This window comes from Bos javanicus, chromosome 5 (genome assembly GCF_032452875.1).
Source record: "Bos javanicus breed banteng chromosome 5, ARS-OSU_banteng_1.0, whole genome shotgun sequence".
Taxonomy (NCBI): Eukaryota; Metazoa; Chordata; class Mammalia; order Artiodactyla; family Bovidae; genus Bos; species Bos javanicus.
Window position 1 is genome coordinate 64,798,668 of NC_083872.1, and position 24,706 is coordinate 64,823,373.

The window sequence follows — 24,706 nt, forward strand, 5'->3', positions numbered from 1 at the left end:
GAATGAATGAACAAAGAAGTTTGCACTTTTAAGTACAGCATGAAGAAAATGAAAAGACAAGCAGTAGACCGGGAGAAAACATTTGCAAATCATATTATCTGATGAAGAATTTGTATTGAGAATATATACTCATACATCTCACTAATAAGGAAAAAATTCATTTTAAAAATGGACAAAATATTTAAATAGAAAATTTACCCAAAATGTATACACAGGACTAATGAGTACATGACAAGACGATCAATGTCATTAGTCATCAGGGAAATGCAAATTAAAACCACAATGATATGCCACTTCATACCCACTTGAAAGTCTAAAAAAGGCAATCAATATTGATGACGATGTCAGAAATGGGACCCCTCATACATGCTGCTGCTGCTAAGTCGCTTCAGTCATGTCCGACTCTGTGCGACCCCATAGACCACAGCCCACCAGGCCACGCTGTCCCTGGGATTCTCCAGGCAAGAACACTGGAGTGGGTTGCCATTTCCTTCTCCAATGCATTTAAGGGAAAAGTGAAAGTGAAGTCGCTCAGTCATGTCTGACTCTTAGCGACCCCATGGACTGCAGACTACCAGGCTCCTCTGTCCATGGAATTTTCCAGGCAAGAGTACTGGAGTGGGTTTCCATTGCCTTCTCTGCTCATACATGCTACCGGGAATGTAAAATAGTGCTGTCACTTTGGAAGGTAATTTGGCAGTTTCTTAAAAACACGCTTACCACGCAATCCACCAATTCCAATCCTAGGTATTTCCCAAGAGAAATGAAAAGATTTGTCCAAAGAAAGATTTGCACACAGATGTCCTTAACAATTTTGTTCATAATAGCCAGAGATGAGAAGCAACTAAACATCCATCAACTGGTCAATGGATAGATACAATGTGATATGCCCATACAATAAACTATTTCACTGAAAGCAGCGAAGAAGGAACAAACTACTGATACAAGTTGTAACATGGACAAATCTGAAAATCATATTAAATGGAAGATGTCAGACACAAGAGACAATATACTGTATGGTATATAGTGTGTTGATTCCATTTATAGAAAATGTCTGTTAAAGGAAAATTTATAGAGACAGAAGGACTGATGGTTGCCTGGTGCAGTGTGAGGAATGGGAGACAAGGATTAATAGTATGAGGGTTCTCATTGGGATGATAAAAATGTTCTATCTGCTTTGTGCTTTATGGTGATGCTTGCACAATGTGATAAATTTACTAGAAATCATTGATTGTCCACTTGAAATGGGTAAGGTATATGATATGCAAAATATATCTCAGTAAATTCAGAGGAGGTAGTATGGGTTGGGGGGGATGGAGGAAAGATGGAAGAGGAGAAAGAAAGAGGGAGGAAAGAGAGAGCATGAGAACAGGACTGCATGAAGTCAGGCTGTTTGGATCTGAAACCTAGCAAGGCTAAACCTCTCTTTGCCTCAGTTTCCTGTCAGTGAGGTTGGGGAAAATAATAATTAGCTTATCCACAAAGTAGTGTTGGAAAGAGTGTGATAATATGTAAACAATGCTTAACACAAAGTTTGGACCATAAAGACAGCAATATATATTAGCCATTATAATCATAATTATTATTATTGATGGTAGTATTTAACCTGCCTAGGATCCAGCTCATTTAGATCAACTTAATTCAAATCCTGGAGAAGGATTTGGACTGCGGCTGCAGAAGGCAGGGACTGATCTTGTGGAAATGACTCCGGGGGAGTCTGAGAGTCTAAAGCACAGGGTCGGTCAGTCCCCTGCAAGTTGGGAGACTGGACCTCTGGAGCCTCACAGATGCAGGCTGTTTCTTCATGGCAGCAGCATTCGCGGAGGGGTCATCCTGCTGCCATCAGTGTGGGAGCAACATGTGCTGTTTCTACTCCAGTCCAACAAGGATTTTTCACTGCTGCATGCCAGATCCTGTTGGCTTGGAGGACAGTGGATTCCGGGGCACAGAGGAGGGACACCTAACCTTGTCTATGAGGGCTTCTAGAGGAAGTGATGTCTCTGTGAGACGAGAATACGTTGGCATTTCCCAGATGAAGGGTGAGGAGAGTTACCCAGGCAGAAGGCACAGCTTGAGTAAACCCCAGAAATGATAGGGAGATTGCAGAATTCAGTGAAGAGCTGATAGAAAGAGCAGAGTGACAAGAAGCAGGGCTAGAGTCACACAGAGTGTCTTCTGTGCCATGATAAAGAATTTAGGTTTATTCTGAAGACAATGAAGACCAGGGAAGAGCACTAAGCAGGTTCTAGGACTGGCTCAGTTACCTTCAGTTTGATGGTCCCAATGGCACTTAACACGCTACACCGTAAGTGAGCCTGCTCTGTTGATCAGACAAATGCCCTCCTAGAGGCATATGGCTTGGGTTTTGCGTTTAGCCTCCTCAAATGCAAACGTTCCTCCAAGGACCACATCCGTACTGGTGTCTGATGCAAAAACTGCTTCAACTCACCCAAGAGAGGCATAAAAGGCCCTAATGCAGTGACTGAGAGCCTGTCTTGGGGGCCAGACCTCAGAAAAGCAGAGGACTTGTGGGTGTTTAACACACTTCGCCCTGGGTGCTTGCTCTGGCTGAGAGCCATTAATAAGCCCAGCGGCCAAGGGACAGGTATTGTGCCGGTTACTATGGCATCACCTTGGAAAGGATCCCTCAGTGAAAGCCACAGCTGAGCTGAGTGAGGCAGGAAGGGAATGTGGTCAGAAGCAGCAGGAGGGGCTGGAGGTAGGCTGCAGAGGCTTTCGCTGGTCGCAGGACACTTCATGGGCTGGAGCCCCCTTTAGCTTCTCCAGCTGCGGCCCAGGGAGGGAGCCGGGCTGCACTCAGCCTGAGAGTGGCTGCCTGAGACAGCACCACAGGCTGCTGCTGAGCTGGGAGCTGAGAGGGGCTGAATTCCCAGTCACAGATCATCTGGCCTCTCCTGTTTGGGGGCGCGGGTGTTGTGTCTCATCTGGAAAGATCTGGGCTGGGTTTCATGCCTTTTTGATTTTAAATAGTCACCTCCCTGAGAACTGACTTCCAGGTGTTCATCGAGGAAAGCAGAGTGATCCCCATGCTGGAAATGAAGGATGAGAGTTCCTGAGACTGACTGTTGAAGGCTTGGAGGTACCCCGGTATCACAATGCCTTTTAAAGCATTCAATACCTTCAAAGAAAAAATTTTGAAACCTGGAAAGGAGGGAGTGAAGAACGCTGTGGGAGATTCGTTGGGGATTTTACAAAGGTAAAGTCTGAATGCAAACTTTAGATTTATTTCAGAGTAGCTTCACATTGCTGATGGTGTTTGAAAGAATTTGTCTCATGTTTTTAAAGCTACATTTTAAAAAGGAGTGGGAGGGTCAGAATAAAGGGCTTCTGAAGCCACTTCCAGCTCCAACAGACTACACCTGGAGGAAAAGAAGATGCATCAAAAGGATAAGGTTAAATTAGGAAAACACCAAGACAAGCACTCCGTTTATGCAGCAAGATTAGCACTTATTGGACACAGTAATATTGCAAGTTATGTGTTTGTCATTGAATTAGAAAATATTTGGGGATATAACACTTTATGTTAATTCAATAGTAACAACAAAACCAGGAACCACTTTGCATGGTTATGCTTTGAGTTGAAATAATTTTTAAGAATTTTTCACTGCAGATGAAAATTAGGTATTTTCAAATTGTATAAGCTTGTAATATAAACTGTATGAAGTGGTTCTTGATTGTATAGTTTTCAAAAAGAAGGATTATTGCACAATAATATGAAGAAAGTAACTTTAAAAATTAGTATTTAAAACAGAAAATCTTACATGATTAAATGGGAAAGTGTTAAGTGGTGTCACTGAATTGAATGTTTTTGTCCAAACAAAAAAATAGATCTTTTTTTTAAAGTAAAATATATTATTATTGAAAGGAGAATTTGCTATAAATGAATGAATTGATGTGATATTTAATTTGTAGTTTTTAAAATAGACATAGTAAATGCCCTCCTAGGTTTTATAAATGAATTAATAAGCAGTTCTTATGTGCAAGGTAAAATGATTCTTTTAATTTCTTTGATGTAAATAAATGTGAAAATAACTTTGATAAAATTTTTATCATTATTTCTAATTATGATGAATGAAAATTTCCCTTGGCATCTGCTTTTAACTTTTCTATCTATGTTTTCTCATAAATTTAAAAACTAGCCCACAGATTCATTCCACTTCTTGTGTTTTATAATACATAGACTCCTGACAGTGTTAATTTTTCCACTGTATCCCTTTGGTGAGCTTAGCAAGAGAACTGAGTTGGGTACCTTATTACTTTGGTAATTAAAAACAAAAAGTTTCAGTCAGAACTACACTGAATTTTCATGTATAAATGAAAACCTACCTCAGTGACAGCAGGATAAACTAGCTAAACACAGGAAATGATTATAATAACCTTTTCTTTTAAGAGTGTTTTATTCTTCTGTGGAGCACTCCTGGGTAACATCTTTTTATGGTGGTGTTTCATTTGATTAAAAATGCAAAAGGAAGCACAGTGGCTTAATTGGCATATTCAAGTTATGACAACTATTTAGCTTTATATAAATACTTAGGAGTGTTCTTTTTCAACTTTAGCTGCTTTTTAAGATTTAATCACTTTTCTCAGTCCTAAGTGCTGGTTTTACTATGTTTGATTGAATGATCCACTTGAATATCCTTTTGTTTACCAGATTGGTTTGCTTTAGGGGTATAACAAAATCAGTAATTTCCAAGTTGTGCGACTTCAACCCCAAATTAAGCTATGTGTCTATTACTCTGAAGAGTTTTCTCAGAACTGGCTCACTGAACAATTAAAAAAAAAAAAACCCTGCTATCATAGTTCTAGATAGAGAGCACACTTAATACATGCTAGATGTTATCATTGTTGTCATAATTATAGAATGATTGGTTTTAGAATAAAGCTAAATTCATACCTCGTCTTTCAGTTATCCCTGGAGAGAAATTATTGACAGAGGTAGGCATTAACTGACTGGCAATCTGAAGTGATCCTCAACTCTGGTGGTCTTTGAGCAGAGCTCCAGAATTAGGGCTCCTCCAGCAAAAACAGCTCTGCTGTTTTAACACTTGGTGTTAACCTCAAGTCTATAAGATAAATATATATATATATATATATATATATATATAATGCTTTGCCCAGAACCTGGTATGTAATGGATGTTTCCTCTCATCGTTGATTTTTATGTAAAACCAGTCAACAGGATCCAGTGTAATAAAAAAGTTACGAAGAAATGTTTTCTGTTTTGTAAGGGGCAGGAACATTGGGAAGTTAAGAATCCCGACTTTCTAACTTAGCAATCAGTATAAATCATAGATGTCTAATAATGTTTACTACTAAGATCATCATCTGAATGGAATTTTCTGTATGCTTTTGAACTGTGGGGTCTTCCTCATGGTCAAGGGAGAGGTAAATGCATAGACAAGTGTCTGGAGTCCAACCATGGGGCTGATTACAGCCAGACACTGTCAGTCTTCCTGGAGAGCAGAGTCATTGATAAGAAGCAGCTGAGCAATTCATCAGCTAAAGGTACATTAATATTTTTGAAATGTAGGAAGATGATGCATTCACTTATCGTCCACTCTTGGAACAGATAGAAGGCATTGCATTTGGAAATTAATGTCCAGAAACTGATATACAGACTTTTTTCAGCTTAAATGATGAATGTTCTCTAATTGCTTATGTGTAGTGAATGATAGTAATAACACTATGTTCCAGGTACCATTAATTCTATTAACAACCCTATGAGGGAGGGCCAATTATAATCACAGTTTTACGGATGAGAAAACTGTGGCACAGAGAGGTTAAGTAAGTCGCCTTGGCATTGCATTGGCAGGCAGGTTCTTTTGCATTGGCAGGGAGGTTCTTTTACCACCAGTGCCACCTGGGAAGAAAGCTCAGAGAGGTTAACTAGGCCAAAGTCACACAGCTAAGTAAATGGAAGAGTACAAATTCAAACTAAGGGACGCTGATGCATAGATTGGATGGAGATTGGAGAAGAGATGCATCCAGGGTGTCACTCAAGGTTTTTTTCTGAGCAACCAAAGGAACAAAACTGTCATTACTTGGAATGTGAAAAGCTTCAGGAATTAACTTTTTTTTTAAGAGGAACTCAGTTTGGATATGTTAGGTTTGAGATGCTGATCATGTGTCTACAAAGATGTCAAATAAATCTAGATATGAAAATTGAAATCTGTTAGCATATGCATGGTGTCTAAAGCCCAGAGATGAGTGAGGTCACCTAGAAAGTACAGACAGAAAACAAAAGAGATCTATAAACTGAGCTCTGGGCATCCCAGTGTTTACAGGTTGAGGAAGTAACAACTCAGTTTAAGAGACAAAACAGGAGTGTTGCAGGGATTAGAAGGACCACCAAGTGAGTGTGGTATCCATGAAGGAATCAAAGTCGTCAAGGAAGAAAGAATAATCAGTAGTGTCAAGTGCTGCTCACAGGTCAACTAGATGAGGACTGGAAAGAGCCTTTGGGTTGAACCATGTGGACTCATGGTTGACTCACTGGAAAAGACCCTGATGCTGGGAAATATTGAAGGCAGGAAGAGAAGGGGATGACAGAGGATGAGATGGTTGGATAGCATCACCGACTCAATGGACATGAGTTTGAGCAAGCTCCAGGAATTGGTGATGGATAGGGAAGCCTGGAATGCTGCAGTCCATGGGGTTACAAAGAGTCAGACATGACTGAGCGACTGAACTGAACTGAACCACATGGAGGGCATTGATAGCCCAAGAAGAACAATTTTGGTGGACAGGTTGGGAGATATACCCGTTTGGAGTGTGTACAAGAGAGAATGGGACAAAGGGAAGTGAGACACTGACTTCTGAGTTTTTCTATAAGAGGAAGGTGAGAAATAGGCAGGTAGCTGAAAGAGAAAGTGTTTTTATTTTAAATGTTGATGTGGGACAAATAAGGGCATATTTGTAGACAGTAGGAACGTTCTAGTAGAGAGGAGAAATAATTGATGAAATATGTGGATAGGGATTTCCTTGAGTACATGAGAGGCAACGAGATCTAGTGCCCAGGGAAAGAGGTTGGCCTTAGCTAGAGGCTTGGAAGACAACCGTAGAAGAAAACGTAGAACACATCAGCACACACGCAGGTAGGTTACAAAAGTGCATTGGGAGGTTGATGTTCTCTTCCGATTACTTCCATATTCTTGCATATTTTTTAAGCTACCATTCAGACCTCACAAATTAAAGTTGAAAGTTCCTTTCCTGTTTTATCACTGCACTTCACCTTGATTTCAAGAAAACCTACATCATCCAGCAATTACAACTGTGTATGTGTCTTTCTTCCTCTAAGAGCTGAAGGAGGTCAGAAACCGGGTCACTTTCATAACACTCAGTATAGTGCCTGACACACAGTAGGCACTCAGTAAATATTTGATGAGCTGAATTAAATGCAGTACATTTGCTCTCTCTCAGCACAGTTCAGTTGCTCAGTCGTGTCCGACTCTTTGCAACCCCATGGACCGTAGCACGCCAGGCTTCCCTGTCCAGGCTCTCTCTATATGTGCTTTAACCTCATTTGCTTGAGTCATAAGAAGCTACTATGATGATCTCTGCTATGAATTGGTGGGCAAATTATTTGTGTTTCTATGTAGTCTGTTAGACATTGTATTAGTTATTAATGAATATGATACTCTTGAAAACATATAAGCTTTGCTTATTTTTACAAAGACTTGGACCTTAATCGGCCATCTTCAGAAGGGTTATGGTACGTGTGATGATGCAAACAGCTCCTTTTATTATTGACAGATAGTGTTCAGTTTTCCCAATTACTTTTTTTTTTTAAAGAAGAGAGTAAATTCACTGCAATGGACTGCCATAATCTGAATTTATGGGACTCAATGAGAAATCATGCCCTCTGTTTAAAAAGTGCCAGAGAATCACCTTAGAACCACTTAAGAAAGAACAGATACACAACCAACTGGTTTGTGCTGTGATAGAAAATGTACCTCCTTACCTAGTATTGTATTAAGACTTAGAAAAAGAAGAAAAAATAATCTGAAAATAAATCGATTTTTTGCTGTATATCTTTTAGCAGGCTTCAAGTGACATTAAAATTAAAGTCAAACATAATAGTCAGCTAGGTCATGTCATGTGGATGAAGTTTATAGATACTCTTTCAGCAGGATATTCAGTAAGGCATATTGTTGAGGATACAAACTCTGGACTTGAACTTGCATCCTACCTCAGAGGACTTAGTTTTTTGTCTATAAATGGACAAGATAACACTATCTACCTTGTGTAGCTGTTATGAGATTAAAATAAGTTAATGTCTATAAGGGTGCAACACAATATCCAGAATATCAGTAAATTTTAACCAGTATAATTTATTTTAGTAATAATGATGATGATGTTAAAACATGCAGGATGCATCCTACTCTGAGTTTTCCTTTTTCTTTCTTGGTACACTTTTTCTTCTTGCCTAGTATACTTTGTAATCCTGGTCTTTCTTCCCTGTTCATTTGCCCGCTGTAGGAAACTTGATGGGACCAATGAGGAAGAAGTTAACATTGAGCTGAATGAAGAAGGGAGGCCAGTGCAGACGCCCAGGCAGAAGCCCCCACTCTGTGACTGCCACTGCTGTGGGGTCCCCAAGCGCTACATCATTGCTATCATGAGTGGGCTGGGGTTCTGCATTTCCTTTGGCATTCGGTGCAATCTTGGAGTTGCCATTGTGGAAATGGTCAATAACAGCACTGTATATGTTGATGGAAAACCGGAAATTCAGGTCAGTGTCTGTCTATGTCAGTGTCTTTTAGCAACAGCAGTATTAATGTTTTAAATTCTTAAAGTAAAACACACAGGGGACTTCCTTGGTGGTCCGGTGGTTAAGACTCTGCACTTCCACTGCAGGAGATGAGGGTTTGATGCCCGGGTGGGGATCTAAGATCCCCCATGCCACATGCTGCTGCTGCTGCTAAGTCGCTTCAGTCACGTCCGACTCTGTGCGACCCCATAGACGGCAGCCCACCAGGAGCGACTTAAATAAATAAGTAAATAAAATAAAACTTTAAAAAACACATAGGATCACAAAGGAAACCAATTATTTTAAATACAGATAACAAACTAAGAATTGAATTTGTGATATAGAAACTTATGGGTCTCTTTATGAACACATCAGATGACAAAATCTAGCAATGGGTCTAATAATTTCTGTAATTTTGGTGTTTGAAGGGTGAACAATAATTTGAGATAATGACAACAGCCATCATGGGATAGAACATATTTACAATTTCCTCTAGTAATAGAATCACAAGTCCTGATAATATGACTGGGGTTTGTTGCTTACATTCACAATTATAGGAAATGCTGCTTTATTAGTTAGTAGCAATAAAGATGCTGATTTTTCCCCATTCAAGTTCATAGATCCACAGGATTCTATCCACAGACTCCAGTTAAGAATCCTGGTAAAAGGATAGAATGAGGTAAGCATCAAAAGAAGGAGGCAACAGGTAAAGTGGGGTTAGGTCGTGGAGAGCCCGGCAAGTCTAAGGGGAGTCAGGCGTGGGCTTTAAGCAGAGAAATGGTACCATCAGATCATACTCCAGGATGATCACTGTCCAGCCAGTCATCTCCCTGTGGATCCAGTGGATCAGGACTGGAGTGAACAGAGGCAGAAGGCCCCATTCAAAGGCTCTTGTAGTCATAAGCAAGCCTATAGTGATGTCACTTAAACAGTACTGTTTTCATGAACCACTGAAAAGATGAAATCTGGTTTGTTTCTTAAATGATAAGCCTTGAGAAGTATTGAGATTATGGGAGAATAAAACAAAAGCGTATGCCCAGTGGATACCCAATATATCTGTTTCATTGTGTTGAATGCACACACTGGAGTGACTCATGTGGAAATCCATCTGTTTGCAGAGGGACTTCTAGCACTGTGTACATGACCTTCCCAAAGTACTTACTACCCCTTCTCCCCAAGCCCTGGCAACCACAAGTTTGTTTTCTAAGTCTGTGAGTCTCTTTCTGTTTTGTAAGTAAGTTCATTTATATCCTTTTTTTTTTTTTTTTTAGATTCCATGTATAAAGGATATCAAATATTTCTCCTCTTTCTGATCTGATTTACTTCACTCAGTATGACACTCGGTCCATCCCTGTTGCTGCATGTAGCATTATTTCATTCTTTTTAATGGCTGAATATCCCATCATGTATATGTACCACATCTTCTTCATCCATTTCTCTGTTGATGGACATTTAGGTTGCTTCCATGTCTTGGCTGGGGCTTCCATGGTGGCTCAGATGGTAAAGAATCTGCCTGCAGTGCGGGAGACCTGTGTTGGGAAGGTCCCCTGCAGGAGGGCATGGTAACCCGCTCTAGTATTCTTGCCTGGAGAATCCCCATTGACAAAGGAGTCTGGTGGGCTACAGTCCATGTGGTTGCAAAGGGTTGGACATGACTGAGTGACTAAGCACAGACACACATACACACAGACACACACACACATGCCTTGGCTATTGTGAACTGCTGCCATGAACATTGGGGTGTATGTATCCTTTCGGATCATATTTTTCTCCACATATATGCCCAGGAGTAGGATTGCAGGGTCATAAGGTAGCTCTATGTGTGGTTTGTTAAGGAACCTCCATATTGTTCTCCATAATGGCTGTACCAATTTACATTCCCACCAACAGTGCAGGAGGGTTCCTTTCTTGCAGAGAGACTTCTAATAGTTCTCCAGTCTATACCCATGTTTGGGAAAGCATTTAGATCAGAGTTTCCCAAACTGGTGTCTGGACACCACTGTTCTGTAGGCTGTGCTTTGAAGAAGGTGTCATATGAACTAGGAACCTTTACTGTGCTGCGTCCTCTGAGAATCTCCGAGTGGGCCATGGTGTGCCTTATTTCCTGGGCTTAACTACAGAATGCTTTCCTTCATGCTGTGTCTATCAGCATTACCTGGAACAGTTTCTGCCAAATACTGATTTCAGTTCATTAAAAAGAAGTCTCTTTAGTTGGCCTGCAGATTCCCCAGCCCTTTTTCTTTTTTAACTAAGAGATTATTCTACCAGAAGAAAAGGGTACCATGGAGATTCTTCTAACCATTCTCTTTTTTATGCCACAGTTGAATCTGTTTTTAAAAGGATATCCTGGTTGTTTATTTTGCGGGAGAGGGGCAGGGAGGGCAGTAGAGGTGTAAGAAGGATGTCATACAGTTTGAAAATAAAGAATGATGGACATTAATGAGGTTTCAGATGTGTATCACATGCATTCTGGCAGCCTTTTGTGAGGAAAGGCAGCTAATTAAACTTGTCTGCTAAGGCCTGGATCAAAATGAGATGCTGGTTTGCATTTGTTTGTTGCATGAAAAGATAGGCCTAGGTCAACAGAATTTGCTTTGAGGCAAATGGAAAAGGCATTTTGATAAACTTAAGAAACAATGTTGTGTGTGCTCTCTAGTTTCTATGGTTTTGCCCTCTGGAGTCTTAGAGAAACTGATTAAGATCTAAAATATGCTTTACATCATTTTCTCTGGCATCATAAGTAAGAGTTTAGTAGCATTTCAGAAGTTCCAATTTATAGCAGGCCATTTCTCACTTATCCAAATAGAACAAAGCTGAGATACCATCTGAGCATGTTCAACCCAAGGACAAAGATTTCACTAATTGTATTAAGAAAGCCTCTCAATGGCGGGTAATTTTGTTTTGTTGGCTTTATTGGAGAAAAACTAGATATTTTGCACTGAGATATTTTTTAAATCTTTATTTTCAGTAGAGGGGGAAAAGTAAGTAGTATGGATAGGTGTGTGTGCTCAGTTGCTCAGTCGTGTCTGACTATTTGCAGCCCCATACACTGTATAGCCTGCCAGGCTCCTCTGTCCATGGAATTTTCCAGGCAAGAATATTGGAGTGGGTTCCATTTCCTACTCCAGGTATAAATAGGTAGGCCTTGCAAATAACTGGCATATATTCTGATAGTCTGATATATTCTGATAGTATAAACGGTAGCTTCAGTTGATGTGTGAAACATAATCATTTTTTTAGTTTAATAATTATGAGTTTTAAAACATGTGAATCATATAGAACAGTGTCTGGCATGTGGTAAGCAATAAATGACTGAAGTCTGAGAAACTTGGAGATTAGTTCTCATTACCCTCAGGAAAAATCCAAACTCCTCATGAATCATGTAGGGTTAAGAAGAATCGGGCTTTGGAATCTGCCAGACCTGGTTTCAAATTTGACTCTGTTGTTTATTAGCTCTGGAACCTTGAGCAAGTTGCCCTTCTGTCCTGGTTAGGGATTGCTGGTTGCAAAGAACAGAAATGGGAAACCAGCTCAAGTTAAAAAGGACATGACTGTAGGGCTTTGGGGATTTCAGGAAAGTGAAGGGTGGAAAGCTATCTGCCGTGTATGCTTGTGCAGTCTGTGCCCCAGACAAGGGAGCCAGCCTGAGGAGGGACTGAGATCCAGGCTGTACTGCACTGTGGGGAGAAGGAGTCAGGAGGGGCAGAGTGGAGCTGGACCTCATGGGAACTAGGAAATCCTCAGCTTACTCTCCAACTTTCTGGCCTTTCAGGGTCTTGCGTCTGCTTCTCTCTGAGTCGGCTCCATTCTCCCAGGTCTCTTCCTGGACTATTTTTTCTTTTCCATGGTATCTCACTGCTCTCCAAAGCCGAAGTTCCTCAAGCCGTTGCCTTGCTGGGGAGCTGACTTACTTGGCCCTGACTCCAATGGAACTTGTTTCAAGTGTGCAGTATTGTCTAACTAGAATCTCTGGGTTCAGATTAGAGAGAGAGAGAAAGAGAAAGGAGAGAGAGAGACAGAGAGAGTCCAGCCTATACGTTGGCTCCCTCTATTCAGGTGTCCATCCACAGTCACGGGGGAGAGGCCCTTGGCACTGAGGGGAGGAGGAGAATCCTCTTAGAAGGAAATGTGAGCAGGGAGGTAGAACCTGGCACTTCTAGAAATTCTTTACTAAGTCTCATTGCTTTGTATTGTGAAATGGGAATAAAAGGCCTGATTGCAGATCAAACAAGATAATCTGGTACCAATATATTGAACAACTCTATTACTTTCCTAAGGCTGCTGTAACAAATGACCATGAACATGTGGCTTAAAAACAATGGGAATTTAGTCTCTCATAGTCAGGGAGGCCAGAAATCAACTCGGCGTTGGAGGGAGCCACACTCCCTCCAAAGGCTCCAGGGGAGAATCCGTCTTTGCCTTTCCCAGCTTTGGCGGCTCTGAGTGTTCCTTGGCTTGTGGCAGCATCACTCTAGTCTCTGCCTCCATCTTCACATGGCCTTCTTTCCTCTTATGTCTCAAGTTTCCCCCTGCCTTTCTCTTACAAGGTCGTTTGTCATCAGATTTAGGGCCCAGTTAGATAATCCAGAAAAACTCACCTAGAAATCCTTGACTTTATCACATCAGCAAAACATTTTTCTCAAGACAGCATCTATAGATTCTGGGGGTTTTGTGCATGTATCTTTGGGGACCATTTTTTCAGCCTAATACCATCTCTGATGTAGCACCTGGTTTATTATAAGAATTTATACATAGGACCATTATGATTCTCATGGACTCAATGATAGTGAAAGTCAGTTCTTGGCAGGCACAAGTACTTTTCTTCAGGTAACTTTGTCCAAATGGAAAGAAGCACCATTCTGTCAGAGGGAAAGACATGAGCAGGGGACCATGTGATTGACAGTTAGTTGTTGAATGAAGTGGATCCCTCTGTCTTGGATCTTTGGTTTCTTGGGAGCATTCTGTGACTCAAGGCAAGGAAGTCTGGTCTCTGCTTCTTAGTGAGAAAGTCAAGTCTCCAGAGCAATGGAAAGAATATGGTCTTTTGGTAAGAGGTCTTGGTCTTGGCTTTCTTTACAACTGGTTCTATGACTTGGGGCAAGTAAATTAATCTCAATTTCCTCTTCTATAGAAAATGACGTAATTAACTCTAGGTATTGTAAAGAGGAAATACATGGAAAGTGACTTAAAATCATGTCCTTCGGCTCAGTGCTTCCATCTCTCTTTGAGTAAAAGTCAAGGTCCTTATGGTGACTTAGAAGGCCCTTCATCACTTGAATCTCTCCTATTTTAATGCCTTCCTCATCCATCACACTCCAACTCCTCTGACATCTGGCTGTTCCTCTAACACACAAGACACATCCTTATCTCAGGGCCTTTGCACTTGCTATTTCTTTGTCTAGAAAGCAATTTCTTCTGATAAGGAAGAACATCACTTGCTCCCTTTCTTCCTTTAGGAGTTCACTCAGAAATCATTTCTTCAGTGAAAGCTTCCCTGACCACTCTGTGTAAAACATCTCCCTACTTCACTCCTACCCAACATTTCCTGTTCCCCTTCTCTGTCCACATTTCTTTCTTCCTCTCTGATTACCATCTAACACAGTGAACACCTGTATATACTCCCTGCCATCCCCACTGACATCTTGTGAAAACAGCAATTACTGCTGTTGTTCACTGCTATGTGCCCAGTGTCTAGTACAATGTGTGGCACTTGGTAGCATAAAATAAAAATTTGGTGAACTGATTTGAATAAATGATGGTTAGGTTCATTTTACTCTTGAGCTTCAACATCCTAGTCTGCAAAATGGGAACTACAGTGCAGAGCACAAGCCAATATTACCTGCACTGTGATCTCCTAGAAGGCAAAGGCAACACTTGAGTTTGTATTTATACTATCACCTGACCTGGCACACAGGAAGCACACGGTGCATATTGAATAAATGAGCAAATAAGTACGTGACAATTTGTGATAGGAAAACAAAATGTGATGGAAATTCTTAAAAGGTACTATGTTGATAATTAAGAACTCTTACTCCATAATAGGAAGATCTTGGATTTTGATACCAATGCTTTACAAAGCCATTCATTAATTTGGCAAATATTTACTTGCATCTTCTATGTTGTAGACCCTGGTTTTAGGTACAGAGGTTATAAAGTCAAAAGGACACAGCTGCCACCTTAGAGTCACCTGCCACCTCACGTGGGAAATGGACATGTGACAGGCTAGTTTGGGAGCAGGGTGGGTGCCATGATTGCAAGAACAGAGGTCTGTGGACCAACGCCTAGGAAAAATGACCATTTCAATTCAGGGCAGCTGAGGAGCTTCCTCAGGGGAGGGAGATTTGTAAGAAATATGAAAAGGGTGAGTTACTTTGCTGGGAAAGAAAGTGAGGAAAGGCTTCAATGGTCTGAGAGTTGTGTAAGGGCGTTTTGTTGCCATTGTCATCATCAGAATGACAACAATAGCTGCTAACATTTACTGAGTCTACACTGCGCTCCAGGCATTATCCTAATGTGTTAAATGCAAAAATCTCTAAACAGAGGAATAACCTACTAGAAATATTCATGGCATTTATCCCCAGACATCCTATGCATAGGTAGGTTTTATTATCTTCATAAAGAAAAGAGAGGCATGACTGTCATTCTGACTAAACTGGTACCTAAATAACCCAGTAAACCTAGAATTTACCTTTTGTTTTCTTTACAAGTTGTTTTATTTTCTTCTTAGCCTTCATCATTTTTTTAACTTGTTCATAGTCTCTCCTTTCTCTCACTAGAAGTTGAGCTCAATGACAAGGACTTTGCTGTGTCCCTGCTGTCATTGAGCCCCCCCCCCCATGGGGGGCGGATATTTCCTGAATATCCCTTCACTGTTCACCTGAAACTATCACAGCATTGTTAATCTGCTGTACCCCAATACAGATTTAAAAACTAAAAAATATTTTCTGAATTTAAAGGAGGGAAAGAAAGACTTCGTAGGGTTATTGTATACAATCATCAGTGAATGATGACAGGCAAGTGTTTTCTTACAAACCAAGTGTATCTGATTTGTCATTTCCAGACAGCAAAATTTAACTGGGATCCAGAGACGGTGGGCCTTATCCATGGATCTTTTTTCTGGGGTTATATTGTGACACAAATTCCAGGTGGTTTCATTTCAAATAAATTTGCTGCAAACAGGTAAGATAAATTGACTTAACATGAGTGCTACACAGATCATAATATGGCTTTGTATACTTTTATCAATTCTGCACAACTGGCTCTCAGTTTAGGGGTGCAGAATGAAAGATAGAAATCATTCCTAAAGACATGATTCACAGACATTTATCTTATATCATCCTGTTCTTGAGAATCTTTTTGTTTACTTTTTTGTTTAATCTATCTCACAATTCTTTAACTGATAATGTAGTTGAAAAAAAAAAAAAATCAACTGCATCTGAGTCTGGAGAAACAGTTTCTGGACCCTAAGGAACTCACTTGGTAACCTCTACTGAGTTCCTCTTTTCCCCTGGACCTCCATTTCCTCATCTGTGAAATGAAACATGGATTAGATTGTGTCTGAATTCCCTTTGACCAATGATATTCTGTGATGCTGTTTACTATGTTGATATTATCCTGTACTATACTGGTTTTGTCATGTGAGTAGGAGGGGCTTGTTTCTAGACTGTAAGATGTCTTTCATACCCTTAGGATTCTATAGGAGGTGTTTGAGCAAATAAAAGTAGGTCCAAGAAAAAATGACCTGCCTCAAGGAGTAGTAGTTCTCTGTTACTAAAAGTATTGAAGCAAAAAGTGATGGCCACTTGGGAGATATGTAATATGTATATGTACTAGAAAAGGAGTGTACTAGGAGTGTACTAATTATTTCCAGGTCATTTCTAATTGTAATTGACTTAAATGGATTTTTTGAAGTGTATATTTTATAAAGCAGTATTTTTCAAACTCTAAAACAGAACTTATTAGATGGTAATAAAATCAATAGTGATTTGCCAATATCTATTTTTCTAAAAAGAGAGAGAAATAGAAGGAAAGATAATCAAATAGAATAGAAAATATCTTAGCTCATTGCACATTTTAGAATCGTATTTTGGAAATTGTTTTGGTTGCATCTGTGTGTATGAGTGTGTGTTGGGTTGCAATATAAAATTTATTTTGTTTTATGGATCAACAAAAAAAGTCTGAAAGTCATATCCATATGTAAAGTCATTTCTCTGAGCATGACTCATATTTTACTTATGTTCTTATCTAATTTGTGTCCTTTATTTATTGTCACTTGCCTGTTGTATGCTTCTTAAAAAGTGATAAAATCCTGGTTCCTATGGTCTTTGAAGTCACTATTGACACTTCTGCCCTAAAAAGAAATAACGTATAATAAGATTTCCCAGAATATAAAAGATCTGAGGCATCATTAGCATGTGTAGAAAGAAATAAAATGATGCCCACTCTCTTTTCCTGGGACACTCCTGTCGAGGCAAAGAGGAGACACACAGTACTTGGCAGAAAGCTGGGGGGCTGAGACAGGTACCCGGCCTGTCCTGTGCTTGGCTGGTCCCAGGACACAGCATGCTTCTCAGATAGTTGGTATCCCCATCTGCTAACATGAGGGCAGAACTGGGAAGCAGGAGATCCAACCCAAATGTGCAGAAGTCATGAGGTAGTAGTCAGAATGGATCATTCAGGCAGAATCTAGAAGAATGGTGGGTCTCCAGTAGGTTTACCTCATGTAGCTAAGTCTCCAGCTTCTGGATCTTATCTAGGCAGAACACCCCTGTACTGCCCCAAACCTTCCCATTATTGGCCCAAGGACTGGAGCTGGGGAATCAAAGCAGCCTGACAGTCTAGCATGGCACACACCAGACCCTAACACATCTATTTCTCTATTAATTTAGACAGTGATCTTCCATGAACTGGTAGATTCGTTCCTGATGTCTAACTAATGTGCCACATCCATGGTGGGCCTGCCCAGTAACACAGTGTTTTGGTCTCTCAGGGTCTTTGGGGCTGCCATCTTCTTCACATCAACCTTGAACATGTTCATTCCGTCTGCAGCCAGGGCGCACTACGGCTGCGTCATGTGTGTCAGGATTTTGCAAGGTTTAGTGGAGGTAAGAGACTCTTTTCTTAACAGATTTTGATATTGTTGGAGACAAAACGAGCTTTTAGAAATTTTTGAAGAAAACTTCCTTTATCGGTTTTCCTATCTCCCACCTTGTCTGGCTATCTGAACTTTCTGTTATATGATTATAGTTATGAATACTTTAATTAAAATTCCCTGTGTGATTCCAAATCTATACACAATGAAGGATCATTGCGCAGAGTGCAGAATTTCAGATGAGCCAGGAGTGATCTTAGAGGTAATTTAATCCAACCACTTCTGCTTAATAAATTTTGAAACTGAAGCCCAAAGCCTTCAGTTCACATAACCGAGGCTCTTTCTACTAAAACAATTTAAATGGATTTATTAATAAATCTGTACATTTCCAGGGATGTAGGCTTACACAGAGATTTAACTTGATGAAGTGGGTAGCATAATATAGAACCAGAAGGTAAATATTTTGTACTCTGCTGGCCATACTGTGGTCTGTTGCAACTTCTCAACTCTGCTGTTGTTTACAAAAGCAGCCAGAGATATATAAATGTGTAGGCATGGCTACTTTCCAGTGAAACTTTTTGGACACTGATATTTTTTTATTTCATATGATTTTTACATGCCAAGAAGTGTAATTCTTTTAAAAAAATTTTCCTGGTCACTTAAAAATTTAAAAACCATTCTTTGCTTGAGGGCTGGACAAAAACAGATGGTGGGCCACATCAGGCCATAATCTACTACCACCTGATGTAGAGAAATGTTTCCCAAACTCAGTCATTTACCTCTAACCATTGTCATTTTTGTCATATTCACACTATGATTCATATAGTTACTTGCCTATAGTTTTCCCCTGGTCAATTTACTTAAAAACAAAACAAAATAAAAGAACCTCATCATAAGCAACAATATTTTTGATATTTATCAAATGGGTTTAATGTGCTAGTTATATTTTTCTAAACCATATTAGAATATATATGTAACAATGATAATAAAAATGTAGGTTGTTTTAGTACTTTAAATCCAATTCTTATCCCACTGGAGGGACATATACCACACTTTGGAAAATACTAACACAGTAGAAAGAATATGATATTAGCAGCCCTGAAGACTAGAATCTAGTCACTTAATGGCTGTCAGCCTCAGGTTCTATATCTTTAAATGAGAGGATGGATCAGCTGATTGTGGAAATCCATTTCCACACTGATATTAAATAATAAGAAATATGAAGACCCCCTTCCCTATTCCCCACCTTGCTTACCTTTGAACTGGTATTTGAATTTTAGCGTCTCTGCTGTGAGTCAACGGAGAAGGCAATGGCATGCCACTCCAGTACTCTTGCCTGGAAAATCCCATGGGTGGATGAGCCTGGTGGGCTGCAGTCCATAGGGTCGCAAAGAGTCGGACACGACTGATCATCTTCACTTTCACTTTTCACTTTCATGCATTGGAGAAGGAAATGGCAACCCACTCCAGTGTTCTTGCCTGGAGAATCCCAGGGATGAGGGAGACTGGTGGGCTGCTGTCTATGGGGTCGCACAGAGTCGGACACGACTGAAGTGACTTAGCAGCAGCAGCTGTGAGTCAAAATAGCTGACACATGTTATTTAGTTTCTGTAAGTTGGGCTTTTATATTGTAGTGTCAAAGAGGCAAAGTCCAAGTTTTAAACATAAAACGAAACTGGAGTCAAATCAAATCATCCATTTTCATCTGTTTTGCCAGGGTGTGACATACCCAGCATGTCACGGGATGTGGAGTAAGTGGGCACCACCTTTGGAGAGAAGCAGACTGGCTACAACCTCCTTTTGTGGTGAGTGTTTTGGAATAATAGCAAGTTTCATATAGGAATGCTTTTGGCTTTAGATGAAGACCTTGCTAAATAAAATTAATTTTTTCACATAACAGAAGTCCAAAGGTGAATGGTTGGTTGCTAGTGTTGATTCTGCTGGCCTGTAGTCTATCCAGGCCCTGTGCATGTTCTGACTTTCTACTCCACTGTCCTTAGAGTGGTAACTTTTTGCATTCATGCATATTCCTCATGTCACAAAATGGCTACCACAATTCCAGGCATAAAGTCCACACTAAAAGCAGAAAGAAGAGGGGATGGGTGTCCTAACCACCTCTATTCTTTTTCATCAGGAAAGAAAAAGCTTTCCCAATTCCCCTAGCAGGCTTCCAGTTTTATTTGCTTGGTCCTAACTGTGTTATAGGCTTTACTAACTACAGAGAAAGCTGGGAAAGCCAGTACCTAGCTTTTCTAACGTCTTTAATAGAGAAAAGTAAGAAAATAGTCATTGGAAGTTGTAGGATTAGCCAACAAATATTTCCCAAAGTTGAAAGTAGAAGATATAGAATAGTCAAGGCCCCAGTCCTTTTCTTTTTACATATGGAGAAATTAAAACTAAAATTTTAAATCTCATTTCATTGAACTAAAACAGAAGTCCAGTGACTTGCTCAAGATCACATAGCTACCAAAGAATGGAGCAGGAGCTAGAACATTAGATTCTTGATTCAAAGCTTTCCTCACCACACACTACATTGTACACACTGTCATCAGTTCAGTTCAGTTCAGGTGCTCAGTCATGTCCGACTCTTCGCGACCCCATGGACTGCAGCACGCCAGGTTTCCCTGTCCATGTCCTCCCATCACCAACATCCAGAGCCTACTCAAACTCATGTCCATCACATCGGTGATGCCATCCAACCATCTCATCCTCTGACGTCCCCTTCTCCTCCTTCCCTCAATCTTTCCCAGCATCAGGGTCTTTTCCAATGAGTCAGCTCTTCCCATCAGGTGGCCAAAGTATTGGAGTTTCAGCTTCAGCATCAGTCCTTCCAAAGAAATCCCAGGGCTGATCTCCTTCAGAATGGACTGGTTGGATCTCCTTGCAGTCCAAGGGACTCTCAAGAGTCTTCTCCAACACCACAGTTCAAAAGCATCAATATTTCGGCGCTCAGCTTTCCTTATAGTCCAACTCTCACATCCATACATGATTACTGGAAAAACCGTAGCTTTGACTAGACAGCCCTTTGTTGGTAAAGTAATGTCTCTGCCTTTTAATATGCTGTCTAGGTTGGCCATAGCTTTCCTTCCAAGGAGCAAGCGTCTTTTAATTTCATGGCTGCAGTCACCATCTGCAGTGATTTGTCATAGAGATCATTTAATCAACTTTTGCTATTATCTTCCAGAAAAAAAAAAAATGAAGAGTACATCATCCATTTTACACAAAAGCAAATTAATAGCCCTTAAGTACTAATGTGACTTTAACTCCTAGGTGTCCAAATTTCACCTTGCTAAGCTTGCCTCATTTGAAGCCATGCCTTTGGGACTGGCCCCTCTATGAATCTCTGAGAATAATCAGTGTTCAGAAGACTCTACTAGGTACCCATCAATATTTGAACAATAACAGCATGTGCTGCCACCAATATTTGCAAATATTTTTTTAATGGGGAAAGAGGCCCAAGAAGACAAAAGTGACTTAGGCCATGGCAACCAACTCCGGTATTCTTGCCTGGAGAATTCCATGGACAGAGGAGCATGGTGGGCTACAGTTCCTGGGGTCACAAAGAGTTGAACACAGCTGAGTGACTAACACTTTCACTCTCTCTTCTATACCTGCACAAGTAGTAATAGTGCTAGCAGCAGCAGCAGCAGCAGCAGTAGTAACAGCAATAGTAGTAATAAAGGATCCCAGGGAATTTGGTGTGAAACATTCACCCACGTGACTATTTTGTGTCTCATTTGGAAATGCACGCACAGCTGAGATGCCTTTACATCTTTAGTCTCCCCCATCCTTAGGAACCATTTTTGTCTCTTGCTTGCAGTTCAAGATCAACTCCACCTCCCCTACTGATCTTATACCAACTCTAGAAGGATGTAAGATTCTGCCGCAGCTGACCTTGACCTGTTTTCTTCAGATGATTTACTTAAAAGGCCTTTTATTTTGATTTGCCAGCAAACAAGAACAACCAGCAGCCACTCCCCATTCCTAGTGTTTTTATAGCCCTAAAATGGCTAATTTAAGAAATGATTTGATGCTCAAGGAAAGTTACCTGATCAAGGTCACAGGCTTTATTGCATTTCCCAGCTAAGGTGTGGCCTTGGTTTCAAAGAAGAGCACAGCAAAAATGTCATTAGAAGTAAACCCAGGCTTGGAAATAAATGGTTCTTATACTTAAAAAGTATTGCAGTTGGAAGAGTCTTTAGAAAACATCTAGTCACATTCATTGTTTTATTTTTTAAATTAATTTTAATTTTTAAAGAAATAAAACTGGCTTTATTCAAAGACATAGCTTTTTGGTTTTGTTTTCCCCTAGTTTTATTGAGATGGAAGAGACATACAGCACTGTTTACATTTCAGGTGTTCAATGTAATGATCTGACTTACATACATCATGAAATATTTGTCACATTAGGTTTAGTGAATGTCATCACCTCACACAGATACAACATCAAAGAAATAGGCAAAAAATCTTTTTTCCTTGTGATGAGAATTCTTAGGCTTTACTGTCTTACCAACTTTCATTTACAACATACATCAGTGTTAGTTATCTTTATTATGTTGTATGATACACCTCTAGTACTTACTTATACCTGGCAAATTGTACTTTTTTATTGCCTTCATATGATTTCCCCTCTACCCACCTCTGCCTCTGATAGCCACAAATCTGAATTCTTTTTCTAACTCCATTGTTTTATAGTAGAGGAGACTGATGCTCAGGGAGGGGGAAAAAAGATATAAATTCTCATAGAAAGTGAGGACAGAACTGGGGACTCTCTCATCCCCAGTTCAGCTACTCCTCTATGTCTATGCCATTCAATAAGCACCCTCCTCTTCCTCTGTGGTGACCACACAGAGGGATCAAGGTGCAGTTAGGGTAATATGGGTGGAGAGCGCTATTGGGGTATGCTCAGGACCTATGGGTGTGATAGGAGATCACATTCAACCACATTTGGAAGGATGAGGAAGAGTTGTCTAAAAGACAGGAAAGGACAATTTCAAGCTGTAAAATGTCCTCAATGGAAGAGTGCTTCTTGCTATAAGGAATTATTGGCTATTGTTGAATGGAAGAAGCAGGACTGAATTATTAAACAGTTAAGGTTAAAGGCTTTGGATTCCTGCAGACCTAGATTCTGGTCACTCACACTGATGTAACCTCAGGAAATTTACCTCCCATCCCAAGCATTCTTGTAAAATGGGAATGACACTAGTACCAGTGTTACTAGGTTGAAAAAAAGGTTAAATAAAATCAGGGGTCCAGAGTACTCGGCACAATACTAGAAATCACACAGAAAGCACTCAATGCATTTTATATTCAGTTCAGTTCAGTTGCTTAGTTGTGTCCGACTCTGCAACCCCATGAACTGCAGCGTGCCAGGCCTCCCTGTCCATCACCAACTCCCAGAGTCCACCCAAACCCATGTCCATTGAGTCAGTGATGCCATCTAGCCATCTCATACTCTGTTGTCTGCTTCTCCTCCTGCCCTCAATCTTTCCCAGCATCAGTGTCTTTTCCAATGAGTCATCTCTTCCCATCAGGTGGCCAAAGTATTGGAGTTTCAGCTTCAGCTTCAGTCCTTCCAATGAACACCCAGGACTGATCTCCTTTAGGATGGATTGGTTGGATCTCCTTGTAGTCCAAGGGACTCTCAAGAGTCTTCTCCAACACCACAGTTCAAAAGCATCAATTCTTTGGCACTCAGCTTTCTTAATAGTCCAACTGTCACATCCATACATGACCACTGGAAAAATCATAGCCTTGACTAGATGGACCTTCATTGGCAAAGTAATGTCTCTGCTTTTTAATATGCTATCTACGTTGGTCATAACTTTCCTTCCAAGGAGTAGGCATCTTTTAATTTCATGGCTGCAGTCACCATCTGCAGTGATTTTGAAGTCCAGAAAAATAAAATCTGACACTGTCTCCACTGTTTCCCCATCTATTTGCCATGAAGTGATGGGACTGGATGCCATGATCTTCGTTTTCTGAATGTTGTTTTAAGCCAACTTTTTCACTCTCCTCTTTCATTTTCATCAAGAGGCTTTTTAGTTCCTCTTCACTTTCTGCCATAAGGGTGGTGTCATCTGCATATCTGAGGTTATTGATATTTCTCCCGGCAATCTTGATTCCAGCTTGTGCTTCCTCCAGCCCAGCATTTCTCATGATGTACTATGCATATAAGTTCAATAGATGGTTATCCCCTGATCCTCCCCATTTGCATCATCTAAACTGGAGCTCCCACCTCCCACTCCCAGGGTATTTGCTCCAAGAAAAGAGACCACCTTCTCCATACCCACAGAGGAATCAGATCTGTAGCTCTTCTTTATAGATGATATGTCCTGGAACATTTGCCTTATCGGTCTGAGGAAGTCTGAGGTTAAAAAAATTAAAAGTGCTCTATTATTCTGTTGGAGAAGGCAGTGACATCCCACTCCAGTACTCTTTCCTGGAAATCCCATGGATGGAGGAGCCTGGTAGGCTGCAGTCCATGGGGTCGCTAAAATTCAGACACGACTGAGCGACTTCATTTTCACTTTTCACTTTCCTGCATTGGAGAAGGAAATAGCAACCCACTCCAGTGTTCTTGCCTGGAGAATCCCAGGGATGGGGGAGCCTGGTGAGCTGCCATCTATGCACAGAGTCGGACACGACTGAAGTAACTTAGCAGTAGCAGTATTATTCTGTACACAATAGCAGCATTAATCATTAATGTTTGAAAGTGAGAGTGTTAGTTCCTCAGTTGTGTCTGACTCTTTGTGACCCCATGGACTGTAGCCCACCAGGCTCCTCTATCCATGGAATTCTCCAGGCAAGAATACAGGAGTGGTTGCCGTTTCCTTCTCCAAGGG

The 24,706-nt window shown here is 40.5% G+C and overlaps 1 protein-coding gene across 1 annotated transcript in view; it reads left to right on the top strand.

Moving 5' to 3' along the window:
- The first annotated feature begins 2,316 nt into the window (after positions 1-2,316).
- The window catches only part of SLC17A8 (solute carrier family 17 member 8), a 41,725-nt gene continuing 19,335 nt past the window's right edge, over positions 2,317-24,706 (top strand). The window contains exons 1-5 of the mRNA XM_061417024.1: positions 2,317-3,217; positions 8,500-8,752; positions 15,831-15,949; positions 17,760-17,874; positions 19,579-19,666. Of these exons, the coding sequence (XP_061273008.1) occupies positions 3,117-3,217; positions 8,500-8,752; positions 15,831-15,949; positions 17,760-17,874; positions 19,579-19,666 (676 nt within the window). The 5' untranslated portion in view covers positions 2,317-3,116. The remainder of the gene's footprint in view (positions 3,218-8,499; positions 8,753-15,830; positions 15,950-17,759; positions 17,875-19,578; positions 19,667-24,706) is intronic.